This window comes from Micromys minutus, assembly GCF_963924665.1.
Source record: "Micromys minutus genome assembly, chromosome: 2".
Classification (NCBI taxonomy): Eukaryota; Metazoa; Chordata; class Mammalia; order Rodentia; family Muridae; genus Micromys; species Micromys minutus.
The window spans coordinates 67728120-67754367 of NC_137971.1; the positions used below are offsets into that span (position 1 = coordinate 67728120).

The 26248-nt window shown below is 44.0% G+C and overlaps 1 protein-coding gene across 1 annotated transcript in view; it reads right to left on the reverse strand.

Moving 5' to 3' along the window:
• LOC308417647 (putative DMBT1-like protein) overlaps positions 1-21962 on the reverse strand; it is a gene marked incomplete at both ends in the record, with an annotated part of 59150 nt that extends 37188 nt beyond the window's left edge. Inside the window, 5 exons of the mRNA XM_080912993.1 lie at positions 2030-2092; positions 3523-3552; positions 6690-6722; positions 13961-14059; positions 21899-21962. Of these exons, the coding sequence (XP_080769119.1) occupies positions 2030-2092; positions 3523-3552; positions 6690-6722; positions 13961-14059; positions 21899-21962 (289 nt within the window). The remainder of the gene's footprint in view (positions 1-2029; positions 2093-3522; positions 3553-6689; positions 6723-13960; positions 14060-21898) is intronic.
• Positions 21963-26248: the final 4286 nt, after the last annotated feature.

Below are 26248 nucleotides of genomic sequence, written 5' to 3' on the forward strand. Positions count from 1 at the left end.
GTGGCATGTGCTGTGTACCACATCCAAGGTTTGTTGTTTTAATTCATGGCTTATTGACCTACCTGATGGTGTGGTTGGGTGACTTACGTCTTCTGAAATGTGGGAAGCTGGAAGAGCTATTGGAGAAACCATACAAGGAAACTGACTTACGGTGTTTAATACAGAATATAAAGAAGAGGATTTTTTTTGCCTGTTTCAAGTTTCCTGGAGAAGAATTGATTACCTTTTTTTATTCAAACATTGTAAAAAGAACCACACAGACTTATTGGTGTGTGCTGTGTGAAACTGTGTCTCAGTTCTTTCTAACCGACGTAACACATTCTCTGATTGGCTTTAATAAAAATATGGTGGCTTGCTTGCTAACTTGTGTAGCTAACCTCATATTTGACAATCTAGGTCATGCTGGTCCTTTGTTCTCTCTCTCTCTCTCTCTCTCTCTCTCTCTCTCTCTCTATCTCTCTGAGTGTGTGTGTGTGTGTGTGTGTGTGTGTGTGTGTGTGTGTGTGTGAATGTGTGTGCATGTATGTAGCCAGAAGAAGATTAAGGTATTAAGGTTCTGCACCCAAGAAACATCACCAGGAAAATGGGTGGATTCATAGTGGCTGTTGGAGAACTAAGAATTAACAGTGAGGGCAGACTGGGGTCTTTGGCCATCACAGGTGATAAGAATGTGAAATTAGCAGTGGGGCCACAGTGAGAACATCCAGGATCTGCCCAGTGATGAACCCCTTGATCCTAACTCCCCTCATCTCAAAAGGCTCCTCCAAGTTTCTGAACAGACAGTGTGCCTGGCCCATAGTTAGCAGAATGTGTGTGAGGTTTGTAGTTTATGGTGCTTTGGAGACCACAGTCTTAGGACTGTAGTTAGACTGTGGGTGTTATCACTTCATGGGACCTTTTTGGGCATGAGTCCCGTCAGCTGGAAAGAAGACTAAAGAGGCTTCTCTTATAGCTGTTGGGAAACTCAGAGAAAACCCACCAAAACCACTCGAGCCCATGGATGAAAAGTCATTAGGTAATGCTATCTGACAGAATTAGGCAGGAGCCACAAATCTAGTTTAAAACTTCTGATAACCACAGTTGAAAAAAAAAAAAAGAAGAAGAAAAGAAACAGGAAGGATTTATTTTTAATAATCTTATATAACTTAACATATCTAAAGCATTATCATTTAAATATGCAATTAATATAAAAGGTCAACATTCTTTTTATAGTACTCTTTTAAAATTTTTGTATGTGTGTGTGAGAGTCTATGTCTGTATGTGTGCTAGTGTGTGTGTGTGTGTGTGTGTGTGTGTGTGTGTGTGTGTATAAGGACACCAGAGGTGTTCTGCTCTATCAATCTATTTTATTCCTTTGGGCTGGACCTCCCGTTGAACATAGGGTACAATAACAGCCAACAACTCCCAGAGATCCTCCTATCACTGCCCCCTCTCCATCCCACACTTCTGGGCTCATATAGACATGTATGACTATATTCAGCTACTGATGTAGGTGCTGGGGGTCTGAATTCAGCTCCTGGTGTTTACATAGAATATGCTTGCAATATTGTCCCCAGAGCCATCTCCCCAGACCCTAAGTAACATTTTTAGATAATAACTTCATTGAGCTATAATTGATAAGCTAAAAACCTGCACCTGATTTCAGTGTATGCAGACTGATAAATTTGGATCCAAAAGACATCTGTGGCAGGAAGGGTCACCATAATCTAGAGAATGAATCTATCTCTCACCTCCAAGTTTCCCAAGTTTCTCTCTCTCTAACATAGATGCATCTGTTCATCTTATGCTATTCATTTGGGAAACGGGAAGCCCCGAGTTCCAATGTTCTTGGCAGTAAAATTATAGACAGTCAAACATAAAGTGAAGCTGGCCAGAGTTGAGTCCAGACTACCTCAATCCTGTTTTCCCTCAAATTGTATGACCACGGGTGAAGCATTATTGGCAGCTGGTGGTTGTAAAGCCTTTGCCCACCACCATAGACAACTGAGAAAGCACAGTAAATTCACTGATGGTGGTGATAGGGTCCTACCTGATGGAGGGGAGCTCAGGGCAAGCTTAGAAGATGGCTGAGTGGAGATAGCAGCAGGCAGAACTGGAATAAAACAATATTTAACAGTAAGTATTTGTGGCGAGTCAAGGGAAATGGGCATTCAGGGCTCCCTGTGACTTCATATGGTATAGCTTTCCTCTACTCTGCAGTGCCCACCACATAAGAGGTGAAAATGCTAGCCCACCTCCTAGCCACTGACTCGCTGTTCCCTAGACCCAATCAATGTTCCCTATCCTGTCTCTGCCAGCCTTGAAATCCACGTGCAGATATTAGATGTTCTTCAGTGATGACTATATTCCCTCTAAGAATTGGTCTGATGGCACAGACCTTCACAATCTCTTATTTGCTTCTTATGCATATTTTGCTCAGTGTTTCATTACTGGGGTTTTTGTTAGTAGGTATTGTACTGTCTGTAGGTGTCACACTCTCTGTAGGTGTCACTTTTCCTCTAGGTTTGTACTAGTGTGAAGGTGCAGAAGTGTTTGTGGGTATCAAACTATCTGTTGTCACACTGTTGGTTAACAAAATCTAGAATCACCTGAAATATGTACCTATGAGATGTTATCCCAATTGCAATAATTGAGATGGGAAGACCTGCCCACTGTGGGATCGCCATTCCCTAGGCTAAGATCCTAAACTGTGTAAGTGAAGAAAGAAAGCTGAGCAGTAACATGTGGTCATCACTCTCTTATTCCTGATTATTGATGTAATGTAGCCAGATGCTCCAAGCTCCTGCCACCTTGATTTTCCCACCATGATAAACTGCACTGTCAACTGTAAGCCAAAAGAAATTCTTTCTTCCTTGAATTGCTTTCATCAGAGTATTGTACCATGGCAACAACAACAACAAAACAAATGTTTCTACTTTGAGTAATTAAACCTCAAAACTGTGACCCAAAAGAAACCCCTCCTCTTTTCTGTGCCAGGCATTCTGTCACAGGGATGAGAAACACTAACCTAGAAGAAGAAGGCTCTTCCTTTTCTAGACCTTCCAGAATAAACATAGCCCAGATGATAGATACCTTGCTATTAGCTAAGTGAATCCGTTTTGGATTTAGGAATTCTAGAACTAACAAGGCAAAACAAACAAACAAACAAACAAAAAATCAAACTATGACTCTTTCCCCAAAGAAAATTTAAAACACGTCATTTACCAAAACTAAGGCGTTTGTATGTTCCCAGAGCAATTGGCTAATTAATGAATTAATTATAAAATGTATAGGACAAAAACATTTTCTAATGGTTTCCAAAGTAAAAGTAAAGTAAGCTCTGTTTGGGCAGTTGGTGAATCTATGCAGCGACACCCTGGAGATCTTTCCCACACAAACTCAATATCCAAGGCAGGCTAAGGTGAATCTTTCAGGGACACAACTGAAGGCCTACCGTTCATCTTCTCTCCTGGGTTTAGATGGGCAAACAGATGCTCCCAGGGGAAATGGCAGCAACAATGGGGATAATAATAAATCACTCACCTGATAATATGGTGGCTGGATTTCCATCACCTGGTGATACAAATAAATCAAGATATGTTTTATTAAACTCAGTTGAGTGACTTTTACTTGCTGTATTTATTAGTCTAATGTGATAGGTCTGAAATACAAAATTGGAAATCAATTCTTGGTGAAATGCAGGCTCTGGGGATTAGCAGAGTCCGAGAAATATTTGCTGAGTTGATTGCTTTAAAGATTTTCTAGGGTAAAGCCTTCACACATGGCTCTTTGGAATAACTGAGAGTAAGCCTGTCACCAAGGGAACTCAGGGCCATTGTCTGTCCTCAATGGTTGTTCTTGACTAGGCACAAAGTAAGAGGATGGTGACAGCTGAGACATTTTCCTGCTCATGCTTCCCTCAGAGCTGAGTGGACACTCAGTGGACAGCTCCATTAATCTTTTCTATACATGATTAGTTATTCCAAAGAATGTTATTATATTATAGCACATATCATAACATAATGTATTAGGATAATTTGATTGTAGAAAATTATATACAATGTATCATAATTATTGTATTTGTCAGATTATTATATACTAATGTTGAGTTATGATGTAGATACATCCTGAAAAAAAACATAAATCAAATTATCTCAAGCTAGAATATGCTAAATGAGAAGCTTTGTGTAGTGGTATGTGCTTGTCACCCAACTCTAGTGAAGCCAAAGCAGGCAGATAACTGAGGTTAGCTGGCCTGCCAGCCTCCTAGGGGAACTCCAAACCAACAAGAAACCCTGTTTCAAAGACAAAGTGGATGATGCTTTCAGGAAGGACATCTAGGGTTGTCTTCCACATGCATGTACCCAAACATACATGTCCACATACACACACATATATAAATGTACCACTCATGAGAACATACACGTACCTCCACAAAACATGACAAATGCATTTAATATAAGTAGTCTACCAAACATCAAACTTTAGCAACACAGAACTCTGCAGATACTGGTTGTTTTGTGTGCTGTCAAAGGGCTGACTGGCTGCCACGGTTCACTGTGGCTGCCCAGCATAAGGAAAAAATGACTGTATTGCATGTTGCTGATCTGGGGAAAGATAAACTTTAAAATAGAAAGCACCAAAGCATGTTTTCTGTTTAACGCATATTGCTTTCTTACAATCATGAAGTCAAGAACACAGGTCAAGGCAACATAGGTAGAGACCATCTATATATAACTATATATAAATATATTTACATATATAACTATGTTACATATAATAATTATATATGCATATATATATTGCTACAAATTTCAAATGATTGGGAGTAAAATGTGTATGTATGTACAGCAAAGCCGGAAAATTAGAAATATAAGAAAATTTTTAAAAAACTACACAACGCCCAGCTGGCCCTTAGCTAATTACTGGAATTGGTATTTTGAACTCTGAGCCTCTTGGCATTGGAACAGTAACAGAAATCCTGCATAATGGGATGCTCCGTGCTTAGTAAATGGTGTTTCCCAAGAAGAGGTTGTCTCTTTGGTCGTTGGTTTGGGACACAAATCAGAACACTGCGCATATGCTTTTCTCTCTGCATCCCATAGGTATCTACAGAGGAACTGTCTCTTGGCTCTCAGATAAAGAGAAGACAGTCTTTCTCATCAACTTCCCACACTGGAGAGAGAAGAAGAACAGAGGATGGGCAAGGGAGTAAAGCAAAAATGCAAAGACCATCTCAGATGGGAGGGAAACAGATGGGTCCTGAGAGGAAGAATGCTTGCCTCATGTGTTCAGTGAAACTCTCTACGTGGTATCTTATCAGAGACATGATGAGGAAGAGTCTGGGAATGGGAAGGGAAAATGGTGTTTTGAACCGAAGAAAGAACTGGGGCAGGTTTTAGATCGATACCACCTTGTCTGTTAGAGATTGGACAAAGGGTCAGAGGCAGATCTAATGCAGGATAACGTGTTTCCTCAGTGGTCAGAGACATGCATGGGAACCTTTGAGTGGTATATACCTTTAATCTAATTCCAGCACCTGGATGATCCTGAGTTCAGCTTGGGAGGCAAACATATTCATTCTAAGTTCCAGGCCAGCCTGACTGCATGGTTTGCATAGTTACATATGTGAGTGTGAACCAGTTTACAATCTATGGCAGGATGGTAACAGGTCAGTGGCTGCTTAGAGCAGGTAGGTGGAGCACTGTTGCCACCCAGACAGAAAGGTGACGAGACTGGAGGATGGCGATCTTGGGGCTGAGAGATGCTGAGGAGTTCAGCATATGCTTTGAAAGCAGAGACAGAATTTCCCAAGGTCATTAGTTAAGTAGAATGAAGAAGGAGAAGCAAGGAGGGTCTGCAGTTCTTCTGCTTGGGGGACACTGAGCAGGGAGACTGAGTAACTGCAGCAACAGCTCCCCACCAAAGCCAAGCTACGCACGAGACCATCCAACGGACTTCCACAACCCCCCTGAGTAGCTAGTGAGGTAGTTCAGGGAAATTGGATTAATTTTCTGATTCTGTTCTATTATCAGTAAAGTGGATATTTTAAAAAGCACCTAACTCATAGGTAGCTTTCTTATGGAAATTAAATAAGTCATGCTAAGTCTTCAACATGCGCAGGAAGATTTTTTTTTTTTTTAACAGACAGAACCAGCTCTAGAACTTGATTTTTTTTTAAAGAGGAATTTTATGTGGAAACAGAGTTCGTGATTGCCTGAGGTTGGTTTGGCATCATGTCCCCAGCTGTTTAGTCAATACCGTGACACCATCTGGCTTGTGACACTTAAATGTTCCAAAGGGAGTTCTGGCCTCTGAAACGAAGGCTCAAACAAGAGGTGACTCTGAGGTAAAGCTGTCCCCTAGAACCATCACACACTTCAGTGTGTTTGTACTTGTCATTGTCCCAAGCCTGTGACCTTCAACCCGGATGGACTACCTGGAAGCAGTTGTTTTGTCTCCTCTTTAAGAAGGACACAAATGTCCTGTTACAGTCACTGCTGCTAATGAAGTGACAGAAATGGGACCTTAGTCCTCTGCTGCCCAAGTCCTGACAGAAGGGGTGACCAAGTATGGAGTATACCACACATTCTCCAGATTCTGCTCAGCAAGTGTTAAGGAGTTGGCATCAAATGAGGGTGATTAGAAGAATGAGGGTTGTTAGAAGAATGAAGGTGATTAGAAGAGCTTCCCATGAAAACGCCTCCTACCTTGAGGCCTTGCCACTGACTCTTTACCATTTCCTGTAGGGAGAAGGGGTTGAGACATCAGTGGCTCTTGGAATAAAGAACTAATGGCAATTGGGTCAGATTTGTTCCCTGGTTACTCCAAGGTTGTCTCTTTATGAGATGTTTTGAAGTCCTTATGATGAAAATGCCCTTGTCTGCCACTGTTTTCTGTATAAAATCCATTCCAACATCCAGTGTCTAAAGACCCTAAGCTCAAGTCCTGAGCATATAAATCACTGCATCTGGCCTACCCATGCAGCAGGGTCAATGTGTGATTGCAGCTGTGGAGACAAGGTGCCAGAGGCATTGGGGTAGGTGCAGTCTTGATCATAAGATGTGCACTTTTGGGGAAGGAGGTGACCCTTACCTTGACAGATGACACTGGCATCTTCTCCAGGACCACAATTATGTAGGTGCCAGCCAGCATGAGGACACTGCCCTAAAAAACTCTCTGTCCCAGTACAATCCATGTCATCCAGCAGAAACTCCCCTGGACCATCACCAAATCGAGCCTGGACTGGGGCTTCAAGGGCACGCCCACAGTTGAGCTGTCGGCACACCACGTCGGCTTCACGTAGGTCCCACTGGTCATCACAAACCCTGCCCCACTGGCCGTGGTAGTAAACTTCTACACGCCCGGAGCATCGTCCTGACCCATTAGTGATCTGCAACTGTGGCCAGTCTTAAAGGTACAAAAGTGCTGCTGAAGAGAAGCTACTTACTCTACTTAAATCTCCCAGAATCCAGCCTTAATATGACACCAAGCACTCATACATGCAACACGTCTGAGTAGATAGCACAGGGGACCCTGTTATTATTAGGATAGACCTGATCCTTCTTATCACAGGGGTCAAAGTCTAGCAGCAAAAGTGGATTCTGCGTCATTCTGGCTGAGCTGTGAGATGTATTTGGCACATTCAATCCACTGGTCACACAACCACTTTGCTAAAGTGGGTCATTTTAATATAGAATTAAATGGAGATCTGCAAGCATGCCACATGCCAAGAAGCAAAGGTGGCTATTTGTAATAGGTTAAGAGTGGGTAAGGGGTGGTAGGGACAGGGTTGTCTCTTCTAAATGGCAGTGGACTCAAGGCTTAGAGAGGAGCAGGAAGTCATTACCAAGAACACCTGGGAAGAGGGTAGAACTTCTTTCAACGAAGTAAGCAAAACAAAACAAAATGGGGTGAATACGCAGGGATTCTCTGGTAAAGTCATTTTATCCAGCAAGACTTGTGTAGCTACAGATCTACCCAATAGTTAGAAATGTGATACCCGCCAAATCACGTCACACAAGGGGCTAGGAAACCTTAACTCACCACCAGGAAATGGTGTTAAGAGTTCAGCATCTAAGAGCAAGGTAAATAAAGAGAAGTCATTACCATGCAAAGAGCCCACCCATGTGCACTGTATGTGTGGCATCCCACAGAGTGGGTGTTAGCTGGCACCATGGTTGTATGAAGGCAAAGAGGTGTGTTCAGTAGCATCTGGTGAGTGAGAAGTGAAAATTGATGAGTTCAGGCTGCTCAGAGTCATTTACAAACTAGATCATGTGCACAAATGCACTGCCTTCCAGAAGGCAGAGGCTTCTAGAAAAGCACTCCCATGGTGTCACATTTCCCTCCAGAATTCTCTGAAATACCTTTGGGCAACAGAACAAAGCAGTTTGGGATGAAGCACCACCTACATGGTTAAATCCTTTTTGTCTTTCTTTTGCTGGGTCCTTTGGATAAAATCCATTGTTTACCCCCCCCCCCCACCTCCCTGGGGTATGGTAGGGAATGCAATCTAATGACCGAGGGTGCTCTGTTAAAGTCGTGCCAAGGTATTCGCTCTTACCAAAATCTCTTGAAGTTTCATTTTCTATGAGCATGTGTTCAGATTCTATGAGGAAGAGAAGGTATAATGCAAAGTGAGTCTGTGGGAGAGGGAAGATCTGCAATGTCACTGTTGGCTGCTGTTCTAGTACCTCATGCCCAGTGGGATGCTCAGCCTAGAACTGGTTACACGGGCTAGTTCAAAAAGGCCAGTGCTCTCTGGGAAGGAAAGCTCATTAGCCTTTGTTCGGTACTGGTGGGGATGCAGACGTGTCTTTCAATAAGGGTTGGTTGGCTTAGCTTCTCAGCTTGAGATTGGAGCTGAAATGGCTACAGGCTAAATAATTTCTTAAGGCATTTATGCTACCAGGTGCTTGCTCTTTCAAGTATGGTTTTATGTTATAATAATGCAACTTTGGTATCTTTCAGACTTGTAGAGAGAATGGGATTTTGGAGTTTCTGCTTAGGGCAGGCAACCCTGGGCCACTGGGAAGTAAGACTATTGATTAGCTCACTGGCATCTGCTTTCTCACTGACAAGCCGACTGACTGCTCATTTTCCCAGTTAGCATCCTCTGTTTTTCTGCCTGCATTAGGAGATATGGGCACTTACAGAGTTGGAATGGGAGAAGTGTGGGTTCTAATGGTGAAGGCTTTGCTTTAGAGAAACCAGGACAACTCAGATGGGGTTCTCCCTGTACTTGTGGATCTTGTCAGGTGTGTGTGGTGTGTATGTGTTAGGATTCTGTAAACCCCACCCCTCAGTTACTTGGCAATAGCCAGGTATGCTCCACCCCAGTTACCTGACACTATAAAAGGGGTTCCTTGTCCCCTTCTCTCTCTCTTGCTCTCTTGGCCTCTTAATCTCCCCCTTGCCCTCCTCTCCCCATTCCCTTACCTCCCTCTCTCCACATGTTTATGGCCGGCCTTGACTTCTATATTTCTCTCTTCTGTCTCTGTTTCTCTGTCTCTGTCTCTCTGTCTCTCTCTGTCTTTCTCTCTCTCTCTCTCTCTCTCTCTCTCTCTCTCTCTCTCTCTCTCTCTCTCTCTCTGCCTCTATTACCCTCTTAACTCCCCCATGACCTGAATAAACTCTATTCTGTACTATACTGTTGTGTGGCTGATCCCTCAGGGGGAAAAGGGATTCCCAACATGAGTCCCCAGAGGCATGCCCCTTACCCCCCAGGCCTCACCACACCGCCACGAATGATATCTCTCCCACTCTCTTCATCCTTTTCCTGACCCAAGACATCATCTTTTCTTTTTTATATAAACAACATTGGTGCCCAGTGTGAGGAGATTAAATTTGATTTCCTCATAACCAGACATCTTTTTTCTTTCAGTGTGTGTGTGTGTGTGTGTGTGTGTGTGTGTGTGTGTGTGTGTTCTGGGGTGGCTAAGCATAAGCAGATGGTGAGGATGAAACACCTAACAGAGCAACAAAAACAGCTGGGAATGCGTACAGATTTTCCTAAGGTTTGTGGCATCTTCTCCAAACTATGGGCAATTTGGTGGTAAAAGGGGGCATTAGGTATAGACAACTCAGGTCCACATATGTGCTGGGTGACCTTGGACAAGAAGGTATTCATCTTGACTTTGATTTGTCCTTTAATTTTGTGTTTTTTTTTTTATTTTCAAAATAAGAAAATTAAACAAACCCTTTTGAGTAGTAAAGATGGAGTAAGAAATAGAGAATTGAAAAGAGCCACAGAAGCAGAAGGGATTTAGGCTTTGAGGCAGTCTCTCAAGCAAAACCAGTCAGAGACTTGTTACTCTCAGCCTTAGAATGAAAGGCATGTTATGATTCAAATTCTAATTCAACATATCCACCAAAATAGCATATTTACAAAAAATTACAGGACAAACTTAATCAGCTTTAATCAGTGGGAAAGACAATCAGATAAAATTTTTGGGAAGCGCTGGTCCCAGGTTCACACTTGGATAAGGAGTTGTAGACAATTTCCATCACCTTGAAAGCAACTATTAACCAACTATCAATGCGTTTTAATTTATAACTAGCTACTGAAGTCTTGTCTCTACCTTCACATGCTTGATTCTAAATCTTCTGCACTACTGTCATCTTGTATTTGAACATTCTTTGAAAGAGGGAGCCATCCTGTGCACTGTCAGAGGCTTAACTATGTCCCTGGATGCTATCACACACCAGCACATCCCCTGGTGTGACAAACAAAAATTTCAAATGTTTCCTAGGGCACAAAATCACCTCCAGCTGAGAACAACCACGGAAAGATATACTTGAGAAGGGCTTTCAAATCCCCCAAAGCAAAGTTTATGTTATGCTAATTTGCTAGCTAAACTATTCTTAGTACCCCTCCACACCCCAAGTGTACCTGGTCCAAGTACGTGTACAGCCTCAGAGAACAGCAGTCCTCCTTCTGCTCACTCGGACTGCTGCCCAATGTGAATTATTCCCCTGTAGTAGCTCTGGGGGCTCACAGGAAGTGCTTTCAAAAGCATGTAGCATGGTTCAACTTTAAAGAAAGCCCCAGAATAAGGATAATCAAAGGAACTAAGGCTGTCTTTCTCCCCAAGGTCTAGAGAGAAGCCTTAGAAATGGAAGTTTCATGGACCAGGACTTTTCTAAACTCCCTACAGGGGGAAGACCCTGAACAGGGCAGGGCTCATGACCCAAGAATGACATGCCACTTCTGATAGGAGTGGGCGTATGCAGAAGGCCATTGGTCCATCCCATGGAGCCAGAGATATGTTCACTGCTAAATTGACCAAGCCTTCTTCAGAAAATGCTTCCTGCTTCATGGAAGGTTGAATCTTGGGAAATAAGAGCAGTGGAGACATGGGAAGGGGTCTCTGGCTCAGCAGCTAGCAGCTGGTGAACAAGGATAGAGCCTTTCTTCTCTCTTTTACCCAACTCTGCTCTTGTTCTATCAGTCACAGTTGGTTTGGCAGGGGCAGATCTACTTGATCTCTAGGAGCTTTATTTCCCCCCAAAACAGAATTTTGGGAACTGTGTTATTGGCAGCCAGGCTCTCAGGATGTAAGGCAGGGTAGTGGGTCACAACGATTACATCACAATGATCACCCCCATTTAATTAGGAAAAGGTTAAAAGATATGCAAGGCCCCACCAAGCACAAAGAGATTAATCTGGGGAGAGGAGCAGTAGAAGGTTGCCCAGAGGTGCCTGCCTGTAATCCTTCAGGGCCCACAATTTGAAGAACCCCATTCTTTGGTGCTCTGGTGTCTCTGTCCTGAAATTTGTCATAGCTCTCACACTGGGAACCACAAAAACTCATAGCTGGCCTGAGTGTTTTCATTCCCAGTCTGTCCTCTTCCCAATGTTGCTGTTGGCCTCCTACATGGATTCAGTTGGATTGAATTAGAGGTACACATCCAGCTGCTTCCCAAACAAGTGTCCTTCTGAAGGTGCCTGGGACTGTGAGATGACAGACAGGGCTTTTGATCCCACATGACAGTATGTTACAAAGGCTTCCACTGGGGCGGGGGGAAAAGGGATAATGATTGGATAACATTAAAAAAAAATCGACTTTCGGAAAAGATGGAAAATAGTTTACCAGAGCAGATGACACCAATGTCTTCCTCGTGCCCACAGTTGTGGATGAACCAGCCAGCGTGGGAGCACTGCCCCAGGGAGACCTCGGTCCCAGAACACTGCACGTCATCCAGAAGAATGGAGCCGGAGCCCTGGCCAAAGTAGGCCTCTCCCAGGGTGGACACGGCAGTCCCACAGCCCAGCTGCTGGCACACGACCTGTGCTTCCTTCTTGTCCCATAGATCGTCACACACTGTGCCCCACACACCTTCAAAATACACCTCCACTCGGCCAGAACACCTGCTAGAACCTTCCACGAGCTGCACAGGAAGCCAGTCTTTGGGAGAAAGATTCCCCACCCCCACCTGAGTGTTGGCGATCAGAAACACATTCCCACCAGCCTCCCGGAAGCCCCGCCTGTGTTCCCAGAGCTCGGTGGAACCCTTTACAGTGGTTCCCAGTCTTCCTAAACCTGCGGCCCTTTAATACAGTTTTTTTTCATTCTGCGGTGACCCCAAACCGTGAAATTATTTCATTGCTATCATAACTGTAATTTTGCTACTGTAATAAATTGTAATGTAAATATACGATAGGCAGGGTGTATGATATATGACCCTTGTGAAGATGGTGACCCACTAGTTCAGAACTGCTGCTTTACATCATTATAAGGCTCCCAGATACCATATACTACTGTCCCTTTATACCAAGAGGAAACGGTGACAGTAACAGCAGCTTCCTGGTGTCAGAGCATTAGCTAATGAAGATCAGAATGGGACCCCATAGATCTCTCTAAAGTCCTTCTTTGGGATAGAACTAGCCATAAATGAGTTCAGGTCCTCCTGGGATGAGAAAGCCACCAGGCTTTGCTTTGTCCCTTTCAGTCCCTTTTCATTCTGCGTCCCAACTGCCACCCACTCCAGCAAGGAAATCTTCATCTAAGAAGACAGAAACTGTGGAAACTGGTTGCTTGGTATTTCGGCCTAAGCACTTGGATTCCTGGGTCATCCCCTGCCTGTGTTGCTGTGGGAAGGTGTGGAGAGTGCAGGTGAGAGCGCATTCTGCTGCTGGCAGGGCTGCCCTCTGCTGACACCAGTTTTCCCTGCCAGCACTTTGCTTGGCAGCAGCCTGCTGGCTCACCCATGGTTGTCAGGGGCACAAGCTTTGCTAGGACAATGGATAAAAAACAATGAAAGGTGGGGCTTGGCAGGGTCAGCCACTAGCTAAATATGCAATCAGTGTATGTGGGGCCATTTAGATCCCGTTTTCCTCATCTGCAAAAGAAAACAGCTCATACCTTAAAGAGTGGTTGTGAGCCAAATGCAGGTGCAGTGCCTGGCTCAGGGGTGGGGGATGGGGGGATACTAAGGAACAATTTTTATTATCGCCCATTTTGTGAACTAGTAGATACATGAGGACTGTTATACATTCCCAAAACTGTTGAAGGAAAGCTGTGACGTGGGGAGGGATAGGAGAGGACCCTCTCTTGGTAGCTGTCCTCTTTCCAGTCACCAGAGAGCGGGGTTTTAAAGTGTGGCCCTTGGATAGGCCCTGTTCCCATCTCTGAGAAAGCTTGTTAAATATGGAGGATTCTGGGGTACACCCATGTCTAAGGGTAAGGCCCAAGACTTTGCATGTTCTACAAGTTCTTGAGTGGTTGCCACATGTTCCATTTAAGAACAGTCTTCATGATTAATGCTTAAGAACTAAGAAGGCAGAGAAGTCGCTGACAGTATCTCTGCTTTGTTAGGCACAGAGAATACTGGGGTGTGTTTATGTCTGAGGATGAAAGACTCATCGTACAGAGTGTGGACTGTCTATCCCCAGGGGCTTTGGTATCTTTCTGTCTCAATGTCCCTTCCTGTCGCCCTCTTCTGAAAGCCATGGGCATTGTGTTGCTAGGAGACTTACCTTCTTGCTGTTCCTCAGACATGCCTTGGATGGGGCTTCTCTTAGGCCGTTCCTTCCCCAGCCTTGCTCCAGATCCTCTGATGTCCCTCCTGTAACAAGCTGAGGTACAGCAGCCATGTCAGAGACTTGCAGGGACTTTGAACACAGCTAACCTAGGCCTCATGGAAACCTCCTGAGGTTTGCTCCAAACTCACCAACCCCCAGGCACAGCAGAGCAAGGCATGGAATCTAAATTTGCAGCTACCTGAAGCAGGGGTGCCAATGAGAAAGGCATTTGCCTTCTGGGACCCATTTTCCTTAAGCTCCTGCTTTGGAGTTGACTTGGTTTTAAAATCCTCCTTTCTGTCATTTCTGTGTTAATTCCGGTTATTTTGAAAATGGGTCACTTGGTTAGATCCTCTAGCTGTCTATAGTAGATGCTGTATTTCATTAAGAAAGCCACAGTTTATACATGGGTCCTACTCTGTTCTTAGTTCATTCTATGTCTCTAACATTTCTTGAACTGCCTTTTTAAAACACTTTTTCTTTCTTTAAAAAAAATCTATTCTTATGAAATTTTCATTATCCCTTTTCATTTGAGAAGATCTTTATGGTTATTATTCCTAATTTTAAATTGTTTTTTTAGAATTTTTTTCTTTCTTTTGTATGATGATCTCACTCTATTTAGCCATGGCTGGCCTTATGCAAACAAGACAGATTTAAATTCACAAAATCTGCCTGACTGTGCCTCTCAAGCACTGGAATTAAAGGGCTGGCCCTGTTTTTATGTAGATTTGGTTAATGAGAAGATATTTGGCTTCTCAGAATAAATATGGCAGGGTTGTTTTGTTTTTGTTGTTTTGTTTTATTTTGTTTTGTTTTAAACTACTTCATGACTCTGCCTGGACAAAAGCAGTAACTTTTCTTTAACATTGATCATTGCAAGCCAAGACTGTCCCCCACAGCCAGCCTACTGGCAAATCTGTCACTCAGCCCCTGTCTCTGATTTAGCCATTGGAAGGTGACTTCCTTTTTTATTTGTCTTCTCTCTGTCAAATCCTGAGCTGAGCACTTTCCCCAGACTTCATAGGGAGGTACAGGAAAAGGAACATACAGGGAAGACGAGACATGAAAAAACTGTGGGAGGTGATGTGGAGGCAGCAGCTTCACATGGTGGAGAGGACAAGAAAGGCCACCATTAGACAAAAGAGCCCCGTGGCCTCTGAGAGGGCATGGCCCAGAACCGTGTAGAAGAGTTGTTGCTTCAGAGAAGGGTTCCCAGCATAGCCAATGATGAGACTTCTGAAACAGCTCAACCCCTGCCCCAGATCCAGCCACCCCAACTTTAGCAACTACAGCGCCAATGAACGTCCATGTTCCTTGAAATGGCACTAGTTTGAAAGCTGTGGCTAGGCATAAGTGAGGTCAGAGGCTACTGGGCACCAAGCTGCTGAGGCCCTTGTCTGTTGGCATCTGTGGTTGCTTCAGCTCCACTGCAGACAGCAAACAACTCAGCAACTGAGCAGTGTTCCTGATCAGGAAGTGGGTAGAAATGAACTTGGAGCAGGCTTACATTTTCAGGGCTGAAGGACCAAGGCAGGAGAGCTGCTCCTAAGGACTTCCTGCTCAATAGACAACCAAGAACCCAGTCCTACGGTGCTGTTGGGTCAGGACACTTTTACAATAGCCTAATTAATTGGCAGCTGTTTGTTAGATGTGCCCACTGTGCTTTCTTTGACATTGTTTATGCGCTGGAACTTATCAAGTGACCCAGTCATTCTGTCCTCTTCACAGATGAGTAATCAGATGAGGTAGTACACAGCCCGTTGAGCAGAGGTATGAGGTAGGCAGCAAGAAGAGACTGCAGAGCTCTCTAAGGCTCCTGGGAGCCCAGAGTTGGGACTGCTGTCCTTTATTCAATGCTCATGATGTGCCTCTTTGAGTGTGAGCATTGTCTATGCCCTATTCTGAGCTGACTTGGAGAGAGACTCTACCATCATTTCCATTCCTATTTCAGAGATAAAAAACTTAGGACATAGACTCAAAAGTCTTTCCCAGACCCATGGCTGACAGGAGGCACCCATAGACCCACTGCTGACAACCCCAGACCTGTGAATTTGTACCCTTGTTTGGTTCTGAAGGACATTTGGCCTTGGCACCACCTGGCCTCCCTATTACCCTGTTCATCTTGTCCACTGCCCATGGCTTGGCTTTGACTCCTCTTCTTCTCCCAGACCCCACATCCTGCTACCTCAGGTCAGGTCTTCATTTTCTACTTACCCAGTCTGCCCCACCCCCACTGAGACAGTGTCATACTATATATCTCTGGAACAACTTCTAGCTCAATATCCTCCTGCCTTGGCCTCCTGAGGGATGAGACTACAGGTTATGTGCCATCATGCCCAGTACCAATTACTTTTCATTAATAATATTAAATCTTTGTGTATATATTAAGCCTTATCTCTCTTTTGAGACAAGGTCTTACTATGTAGCCCTGGCTGACCTGACTGACTATGTAGGCCAGTCTTGAAATCATAGTGATCTACCTCCTCACTGCTGGGATTGAAAGAGTGTGCCACCAAACCCAGATTCAACATTTTGAAACAATTTATGTATTCATCATCTCATTAGAAACCATCTAGTATGTGCTGATTAGGCCCAGCAAGGTGACCTGGATTATAGGTGGTCATGGGAAGAAAGAGAGGGAGAGAGGAAAGGAGGGAAGGAAGGAAGGAAGGAAGGAAGAAAGGAAGAAAGAAAGAAAGAAAGAAAGAAAGAAAGAAAGAAAGAAAGAAAAGGTCTCTACTGCTGTTGTATAAAAACATAGTCATCCAGAGTGTGTGTGCATGTGTGCATGTATGTGTGTGCATATGTATGTGTACACTCTCATTCCTTTACTTTTCATAATTTAATTTCTTTTCCATTCTAGTCCATGACCCTGACTACTCACTCTCTCCCCAAAGCCATGTTAGCCTCATTTTGATAACTATACTGGGTCCTGATTATCTTCTAGATAAAGTTCTTAGCCTGAATTCAAGACCCCTCTGTAATTAGACCTTCCAAGATCCTGTCTGATTGGTAGGTTGGTCTTCCTCTTAGAAATAAGCCTCATCTTGTCCACCTTTAGCCCTTCTCTTGATCTATTATAGTTCCCACATCTGAACATGGATGTTCAGACATTGCCAACCCTCAGTCAATGGCTATGGTTCTAGATGAAAGTTGGCAAACTGACTGAGGTGGTACAAATTAACCCAAGTCAAACAGGTGCTCTTGATACACTCCCTGAGACGGGAAGGCTGAGCATCACGCTCCTAAGGATGCTAGTTATGCAGACATCATTCATTTTCTGGGATGATCAGTGACCCAGTGGCCTATGGGGCATGGAGGAAACACCCAGGGAGCTTCCAAACAATTGACTCACCAAAGGAGGCAGCTTCAAATGCAGCTCTTCATGCCTGTAAGATGGACTTCATTTTTCCCTTGCTCATTACCAAACCTATGATCTCAGGATGTTTGTAAGCATGGGAATGGGGATAGAAGACCACTTTGTAGTACTATTTAATCATATTATATAAATACATTTCCTAGGGCCGTGAAATGGGATTAACAGTCTGCTTGCTGACACTTGCTGAAAATATGCAGAGTGATCAGTGGAGTGCTGAGTAGAGCTGTAAGGTAAGTGGAGGCAGGTTGGCATGTTGAGTGTCAGGCCAACTGTGTTGGAGAAACGGGTTGAACTTCAGGGTGCAGGAGGCTAGAGGCAGGAAGGAGGAAACATCCTGAAGCTGTAGTGGCAATGAGAGAGGAGAAGGAGGTGTGTGAATGAGCTACCCGGTGACAGTGATGCGATTGGTCAACTAAGAGGAGAGGCAAGAAAGACTCAGAGTACAGCCACGGAGCAGAGTCTGTGCTTGGGGTTAGCACAGGAAAATCTGTGTACCTGGATGGCTTAAATGGGGGTAACTGATTAGAGGGGTCAGTCTAAGATGAGACAGCCCACAGGAAGAACCAATGGCTGAGCTCATAGACACTAACCAGACTGGTGTCATCGACTCAGAATATAAAGGTTCCGGGTTCTGTAAGAAAGCAGGCTGAGCAAGCCCTGAGAAGCAAGCCAGTAAGCAGCACACCTCCATGATCTCTGCATGGCCCCTGCCTCCAGGTTTCTGCCCTGTTTAAGTTCATGCTCTGACTTCCTTTAATGGTGAACTGTGATGTAAAACTCTAAGGCGAAATAAACTCTTTCCTCAATCGGCTTTTGGTCAGGTGTTTCATCACAGCAATAGTAACCCTAATTCTGTTGTGAATGTATACATGAGTCTTTGGTAATGTAACTGTGAGCATTTATATTTCAGATCCTCATTACATGCAGCAGGGCAATATGACATTTGCTTAGCATTTAACTAGAGGTCCATGGGACAGCAGGACAGGCAACCTTCAGCCAGTTGATCACAACAGGACTTGTAGAGACTGCTTCCCTGTTTGAGTAGGATAGTGTTGGGAACTGAAGCTTCCAGAAAAATAAGGACACTTGTGTTGAAGAGTATACAAGGCTGGCTAGAACTTCATAACTGAGTAGTCAGAAGATTAGAGATCCAAATCAAAATCATTTTGAGCTATTTTTAATTTCCTCAAGAGCCACCTATCACCCACCTACTGCATTTGGCCCAACACCCTTTTTGAATATCAGATGACCTCTGGAAAATATTCTTTGCAGACCAATAGCTTCCATCATCTCAAAAGCTAGGAATGTTATCAGATATCACCTGAGACCAGTAGCAGAGATTTTCCTCTTGTGTTAGAACTGACCTAGACTATATCTCCGAAAGCCTTCTTAGGAGGCCACCAAGTTGCTTTTTGCAGCTTTCATGTGAACTTCCCCAGTAATACCCAAGGCTCCAGCAATCTACAAATTTTACAAATCCTTTCTATTGGTAAGTGACCTACAGGGAGCTGCACTATCTCCCTTGGGTGGTTGTTCTTAGAAGGTCACACTGGTCCCATTGTCTGTCAGGCTCTTGTGCAATTACCAGGAGTCTGGCAAAGCCTATTGCGCCATATCCTGTCACTAATCCTTGGCTCCTGGAAGTCCAAGTCCCTCATCCCCACCCCTACCCCCCCTGAAAGCTGTAAAATGACATAAACATTTCATGGAAAAGGTGTGTCAAGAGCATGGACTGGGACAGATAGGTTGGTTGCAAGGGTACCAAGATAAAGGAGGCACCAGGGCTAAGGAAAAACAACCCCATTAATAACTGAGACTTGCAAGAAGTATCTACCAGATCTGCAGATCTGCACAAAAATCCTTGTATTTGCAGAACATGGGTGGAAGAAAAAAATATAATCCTCTTATTTTTATTTTTGGAGAAGCTTGTGGGCAGAGGGGGCCCAGAGTATGATGTTCTTGCTCATTGGTTTTCATTCCTTTTCTCCAAGTACTAAGTGGGCCTCAGTGGTGCTGGGCTCTGTGCTGTACCATGGGGCCACAGAAGAACAGTGTGTTCTGCTGAACATGGCAGATGGCTCTAGCACTGAGCAGGAGGTCAGCAAACATCAAAAAGGACAGAGGTCAGGTAGAGAGGAGAGCTGTTACAGACTCCAGTTTCAGTAAGATGAGAGGTGGGGCTCAGGGGAAATTAGGACCAGGACCAAGGATTATTCTTTCCTGGGGACCCACTCTGCTGTTCCCTGTTTTATAAGGGAGCTTCCAGAATACAACTTAGAGAACCACTATCCCCACCCCGACCACAAAGCTCTGAGAAATTGTTACACTTGTCCCAGAATGAGATCTTTCTATTTCCCACTCCTGTGCCCATGCTAAAACCTTCCTACACTCTCTGAACAGGCCTGGTCATAACCCAGGAGCACTTTCCAAAAGCAGCCCAGCTCTGGCTAGGAGCAGATCTCACTGGGGCACCTTCTGGACTGGGCCAGGATTCATGCTCCCCAGGCTTTGGGCACTGTCACTTTGAATGAGATCAACCTCAGCATCATCTTTGCCACAGTGGAGATAGAATGATTGGCTAGAACTCTGAATCCTCACAGAAACTCCAAATGTTCTCATGTGTCAGGGAACTCCATACATTCCACATAGCATTGGTAGAGTTCATAGGTCCCCAGTGTTTGCCTACACAGCTCTCTATCCATGGGGAAAGAAAGAGACGTTCCCTTTTTATGCTATATTCAGAAAGTTGAATCTATTACTTGGAATTACTACTGAGGAGCTAGGCAGGTAACTCGGAGGTTAAGAATATGCTACTCCTGCAGCAGACCGGAGTTCTGCTCCCAGCACACACACCGAGCTACTTACAGCTTCCTGTAATTTTAACTCCAGGGAATCTTACTTCTCTTTTAGCTTCTGGGGGACCGCACTCGGGTACATGCACCCACATAGAGACACAAACATACAATGAGAAAAAAGAGGAAAAGGAAAGAGAAGCACTACTGAGATATTGAGAGGGGGACTGTCCAAATTTCTTAGGGGAACTTGGAAAATGGAGATGTCATGGCTAAGGGAATCTGAGATTCAATAATTTTACCTCTTCACTTAAAATGTACAATGTGCAATTCACAGCATCTTTAGCAACAATTAGCCTGACTGAGCACTTCCTTCATCTGAGGGACCCTTCAAAGTCTTTTACCAACATTTCATTAATCTATCTAATACTCTGAGAAATCATGCCCCTTTGTAGGAGAGGGCACAGCAGCATGAGGGTTCAAAACTTGTGTCAAGTTCCTAGGACTAGAAAGTGCTCATAGGTCTTGAAGACTCTAAAGCAGTGGTTTCAACCTTCCTAATGCTGTGACCCTTTTACAGTTCCTCATGTTGTGGTGACTCCCAACCATAGAGTTATTTTCATTGCTGCTACTGTTATGAAACATGATGTAAACATCTGTGGTTTTGATGGCCTTGGGTGATGCTTGCAAAAGCGTTGTTTGATCACCAAAGGGTCAAGGATCAAGATGCAGTGGTTGAAAACCACCACTATGTTGTTGTGTTTCTAGCTTGTATTTCAAGTAATATAGAACATGTAGATTCAAAAGAAAGCATAATAAAGCACCTGTTAAATATTACATTGTTCCTTATGCTCCAGCACATCTTAATTGGTTTTCAAACATTGGGAACAGTACGCAAATATATGCATACAATTATCTACAATCAAGTTATTTGTTTTGAATTTATGAATTCATTATGAAATTATGAATATTTCTCAGCTATACTCAATTAAGAAAATTATGCAATAAAAGACTTTAGCAGTTTCCCCCAAAGCCACTGAACAATGATAAAGATAATCAAGATTATGTAGATGTTTCAAGTTAGTCTCAAATGAAATTAAAACTTCCCTAAGCAGACCAGTAGAAAATACACGTTAAAACCAAGAATAGCAAAGGTCTCAATCTGGTTCTCATAAAGTACGGATTTCTCAGAGTAGAAATCTTACAAGTCAAATCCAGGTGATTTTGTGTTATATCAAATATTTCAAGCCAAGATGTTTTATTGACATTTTCCAGATTCATTCGACACTAGAAAAGAAATATTAACTATAACTCAATACTCTAGTGAGTGCTAAACACCAAAGCTTGAACACATGAACCAAAGAACTTCTCAGTTCCTTGCTGGCTCATCTTGGCCAATAGCCCTTCTTTATTTCCCTCCAGCCTAAAAACAGAGCCACAGTCTATGGAAACAATAAATTGACTGAGGCTTTGTTCACAAAAAAACCCAAATCTTTCATAAAACATTTGCATCAACGTTCATAAAGCAGATCAAAGTGACGAGGCTGATCTCAGGAGCAGTCAGCAGAGGCCAGATAACGTGAAACGGAATAATTGCTCCCTTTGTGTTGACTCAATTTTAAGCTGATGCACCAGAGGACAAGAGACAAAACCACACTTTCTCACTCCAGTCTGTCACAAGGCATTGGCTGTCTACAGAGCCCTGGGGCATTAGCTGTGTACCTGCTTCAGGCAGAATCGCAGCTTGGAAGAACAGCAGCCAAAATAGGAGGGTGTGGCAGCCCATGTTGGGAGGGCTTCCAGCTAGTGGCTAGCCTCAAGTTCCAGCTTTATATTCTCTCCTGGCTCCCTAGTGGGAGTGGCCTGGCAACTCAATGCTCTTCTCCAGCTCGAATTGGCAGGCAGCTGGAGCAGGGCACAGAATCGCATTTGCCTTGGCATTTTGTGTGTTTGCTCTGGGGAGCAAGAGTGATTTGGCCTGTTAAATACATTCCATTAGAACAACTGGAAACTGATGGATGTCAGAGAAGAGATGTGCTAAACAAGTGTGCTGGCACCTGGTCAGGAAGGTAGAACCCTCTAGGCCATCATTGAAGAGAAGCTACCAGGAGCCTAGATACTACTTAAGGGATCATTTCCTTGTAGCAAATGGCCAATCCCAATGTAAGAGGCCTTTAGAGCCCTGCTTATCCCTCAGTGCCCACATCCTACCTACCTCTCTCCTCCTCTTATTAATGGGGACCCATTAGTTCCCAGCTACTTACACTTACACAATCAATCTTCTAACTCCCACAACACTCATGAAGAGTATGCATGTCACAACATTCTGCCGTGATTACCATTGTGTTTATTCCAGTCTGATTTCCTCCACAGGCCTATTCTGGTTTGCTTTCTAGCATGTCAATAAATACCATGATCTAAAGCAACTGGGAGTAGACGGGGTTTATTTTATCTTAAGTTTAACGTCTCTCAGTGGAGGAAGTCATAGCAAGTACTCAAGCATGGCAGGAACTCGGAGGCAGGAATTGAAGCAGAGGTCATAAAGGGATGATGCTTACTAACTTTGCTTTCTTATACAACTCAGGTCCACCTTCCCCAGTGGGGTAGCAAACCCCAGAGTAAGCCAGACTCTCACACATAAATTATCAATTAAGATAATGCCCCCATAGGTTGCCCTACAGGTCAACCTGATGGATACAGTTTATTTCAGTTAAAGTTCTTTCTACCCAGGTGACTGTAGCTTGTGTCAAGTTGACAAACACTAACCACCACAGACAGTCCTATAAGCCTTATGAAGGGAGGGATTCTCTTCATATTGTTGTAGTCTTATTTATAACATGCTTAGTACAACACCATCTACTTGAATGTCTGTCAGATTTTAATTGTTGCTTCCTTCATAGGTGTCTTCTCCCTACCTGAACCAGTAACCGCTTCTTCCAGAATCTCTAAAACTCCTCTGCCCAAGTCTTCTGATTCACCACATGCCTTCCAGAGACTATCTAACTTACATCCCTGTATATGGAACAGGTATAAAGGACTAGAATGTTCTGTGAATTTGGGCTATGCATCACGAAAAGGAATAGCAAGAGACCATCCTTCAGATCTAAACACCCCTGTCTTTTAAGGCTGCCCCGCCATTTGGGTGGTCAAGTGTCTTAGTCACCACGTATGTTATACTAAAAAGTGACCAGCTCTTCACATGGTTAGGCCAGAAACAAGAGCATGTGCAAAAAGGAGGGAGTCTGGGACTTGGGTTTGAGAGGTTGGGTCTCAGGCTCAGGATTTAGCTCGGTGGTCGAGTACTTTGTCTAGAATGCAGGAAGCCCCAGGTTTCATCACTGGAACTGCAAAATACATAGGTAAGTGTTTTTGAAAAAGCCTTTGACGCTGTGTCCGACACTGTGTCTTGGTACGAATCATCATAGATTCCCACAGCCTCGGTTTCTTGCGGTGAGAGAGCAGCTTGGGGCATCTGCTAGGAGGGGAGATCATAAGTTAGTCCCTGGTGAGACAAAAGATGTGCACAGGATGATAACAGTGACTGTGCTGGCTCTTCTTGTGCTGTTCTGAGAAAAGGTGTTACTCTATAGCCCAGGCTGGCCTCAAAATCATAGCAATCCTTCTGCCTCAGACTCCAAGGTGTTGGGACAACAGCATTTTTAATACTATTTACAAATAGAAATCCTGTTTTGAAATTTTGAGGTTTTTTTTTTTTTAACATCATAGTTCTCAATGCGATTAAGCAGGTGAATAAATTCAGATTTAACCAAGCAGGAAAAGGCATCAAGTAGGGAGGAGTGTTTAGTCAGACATAACTGTGGTTAATATGTTTCACACGCCCACAAAGGAGCTCTGGGGTATTTCTGGGTCAGCCTGACTCTGGAGGTCTCAGACTAGAAACACTACAGATCCACATAGTGACTGCACTGAGAAGTCACATCCTTGTCAAGCACACCCTGGTGAATCCAAGATAACTTATTCCGTCCATCCTTTCTTCTCCCTCCTCTCTCTCTCTCTCTCTCTCTCTCTCTCTCTCTCTCTCTCTCTCTCTCTCCCTCCCTCCCTCCCTCCCTCCCTCCCTCCCTCCCCCCTCCCTCCCTCCCTCCCTCCCTCCTTCCTTCTTTCTGTCTGTCAGGAAGCATCAGACAGACAGTGGCCCTGGATTTTGGCTCTTGTTCACACTGCCATCCACACAACACACGTTTAGTCATCTACTGTCTTTAGACATGATCATCTGTGTCCATGCTTTCGGGGACATCCATGTCCCGCTGTAGTCCTTGTGGGGCATGGTGCTTGTTTGCTATCTTCAGCATCCTATTCTTAACTTTCACACCACGTCAGACATGGCTTTCTCACATTTTCTCACACAGCCCCCATGCTCAGTCTCTCTCCCTCCTCTGACTCTCTCACTTTCTGGAGAACGGAGCCACTTCAGTGTGGCCCTGATTCTCTGTCCCCTTTCCCTTACCTTCATCCTGCAGGACAACAGAGCGCTCTGGCAAGGGTGGCATCTTTCAACTCAGATAACCAACTCACCTGTGCTTTATGATGCTCTGTGAGCGCCAGAGACCTGCCAGCATCCGCCACTCATTCCATTCCTGCCCACTGTTACAGGAAGCACACGGCATTTCCTCCATGTTTCCTACTCTACATCCTCAAACACCAAGTCTGCTGTTTTTGCTTTCTAGTGCCGCTGATCCCAGAAGTGATGTAGGGCAAAATAAGTTGGGAGAAAAGCCAGATGGCTCTTCATGATCTCACTAGAAGAAGGGACGTAGGGTGTTACATCAGCCAGGCCTGAGATGGCAGAATCTGCCTTCTCTACCATTTCAGCTCTTGGTGCTCCTGTCTTCCGAATAGAACAGTAACAGAGATCTCATGGAGTCATCGTAAATCATAGAAAATAGGTGAGGTGGGGTTGGAGATAGCTCAGTTATTGAAGTGCTCACTTTAAAGGAACGGAGACCTAAATTTAATCCTCAGAACCTATATTTGTCTTAAGCAAGAAAAACAGTCAGGCATGGTATGTGGGTTTGTGACCCCAGCATTGAAAAGACAGACAGCAGACCCTTGGGACTTGTTGGCCAGGCAGCTTAGCTCCCCCAGGAAGTTTTGAGTCTTGTTTGAAAGATACCCAAAGCTTGGCAGAATAAAGAGATTAGAGCACATCTTCTGGCCTCCACTTGAACTTTCATGTGCATGCACACCTACATATGCATGTGCATTTGTGATCACATGCACACACACACACACACACACACACACACACAGGTAAGACTGTCCTAAGAAAGCTAATAGGTAAATAGCTGCTGCCATTTCTGCATTCTGACTGAGAACAATGGGGGATGACAGTGACCCTCAACCTTCATTCTAGAAGCTTTTCCTTTGCAGTAATCTACAGTGTACATAGAGAACCTCAGATGGTCAATGTGTGGAGAACAAGAGACTGAGCAGTGCTCAGCCTTAAACGGAGTGTATATCATCATATCCCTCCCATCAAAGCTCAGGTATCTCTGAGAACGTGGGGGAGGGGTGGAACTAAAATAGTGTGGGAGCCAGAGGCAGCAATGACTTAGAGGAAATTTTTTCCAGATACAACATGGCAGCTGCACATATGAACTCACAGTGATGGTTACTGTGTGCATAAGAACTGTACAACCTCATGCCAGACAGAATCCCAGAACAGAGGCGGGATGGAAAATCCCAACGCTCGCTGAGGAGCTATTGGTATTTAATAGCTACACAGTCAATTTCCTTTAAGGTTGTGAACCCTGATAAATCAAGAGGAATCAGGCAACATGAACTAGATCAAACTGGGAGAAAAGAAAGGGAAGGAGGAAAGAAGGAAGGAATGAAAGAAGGAAAGAAGGGTGGAAATGGGACGGGCTTCGAGAAAAAAAATGTGAATATGATCCAAATACATTGCATGAAATTCTCAAAGAATTAATAAAAATATTATTTTAAAAAGAACAAAAGTCCTGTGTGGAAGATACTTGAGGTATTTTTATTAGTCTTTTGGGGGGTTGGTTTACTTGTTTGTTTGTTTGCTTGTTTCAAGAGAATGAAATCGTT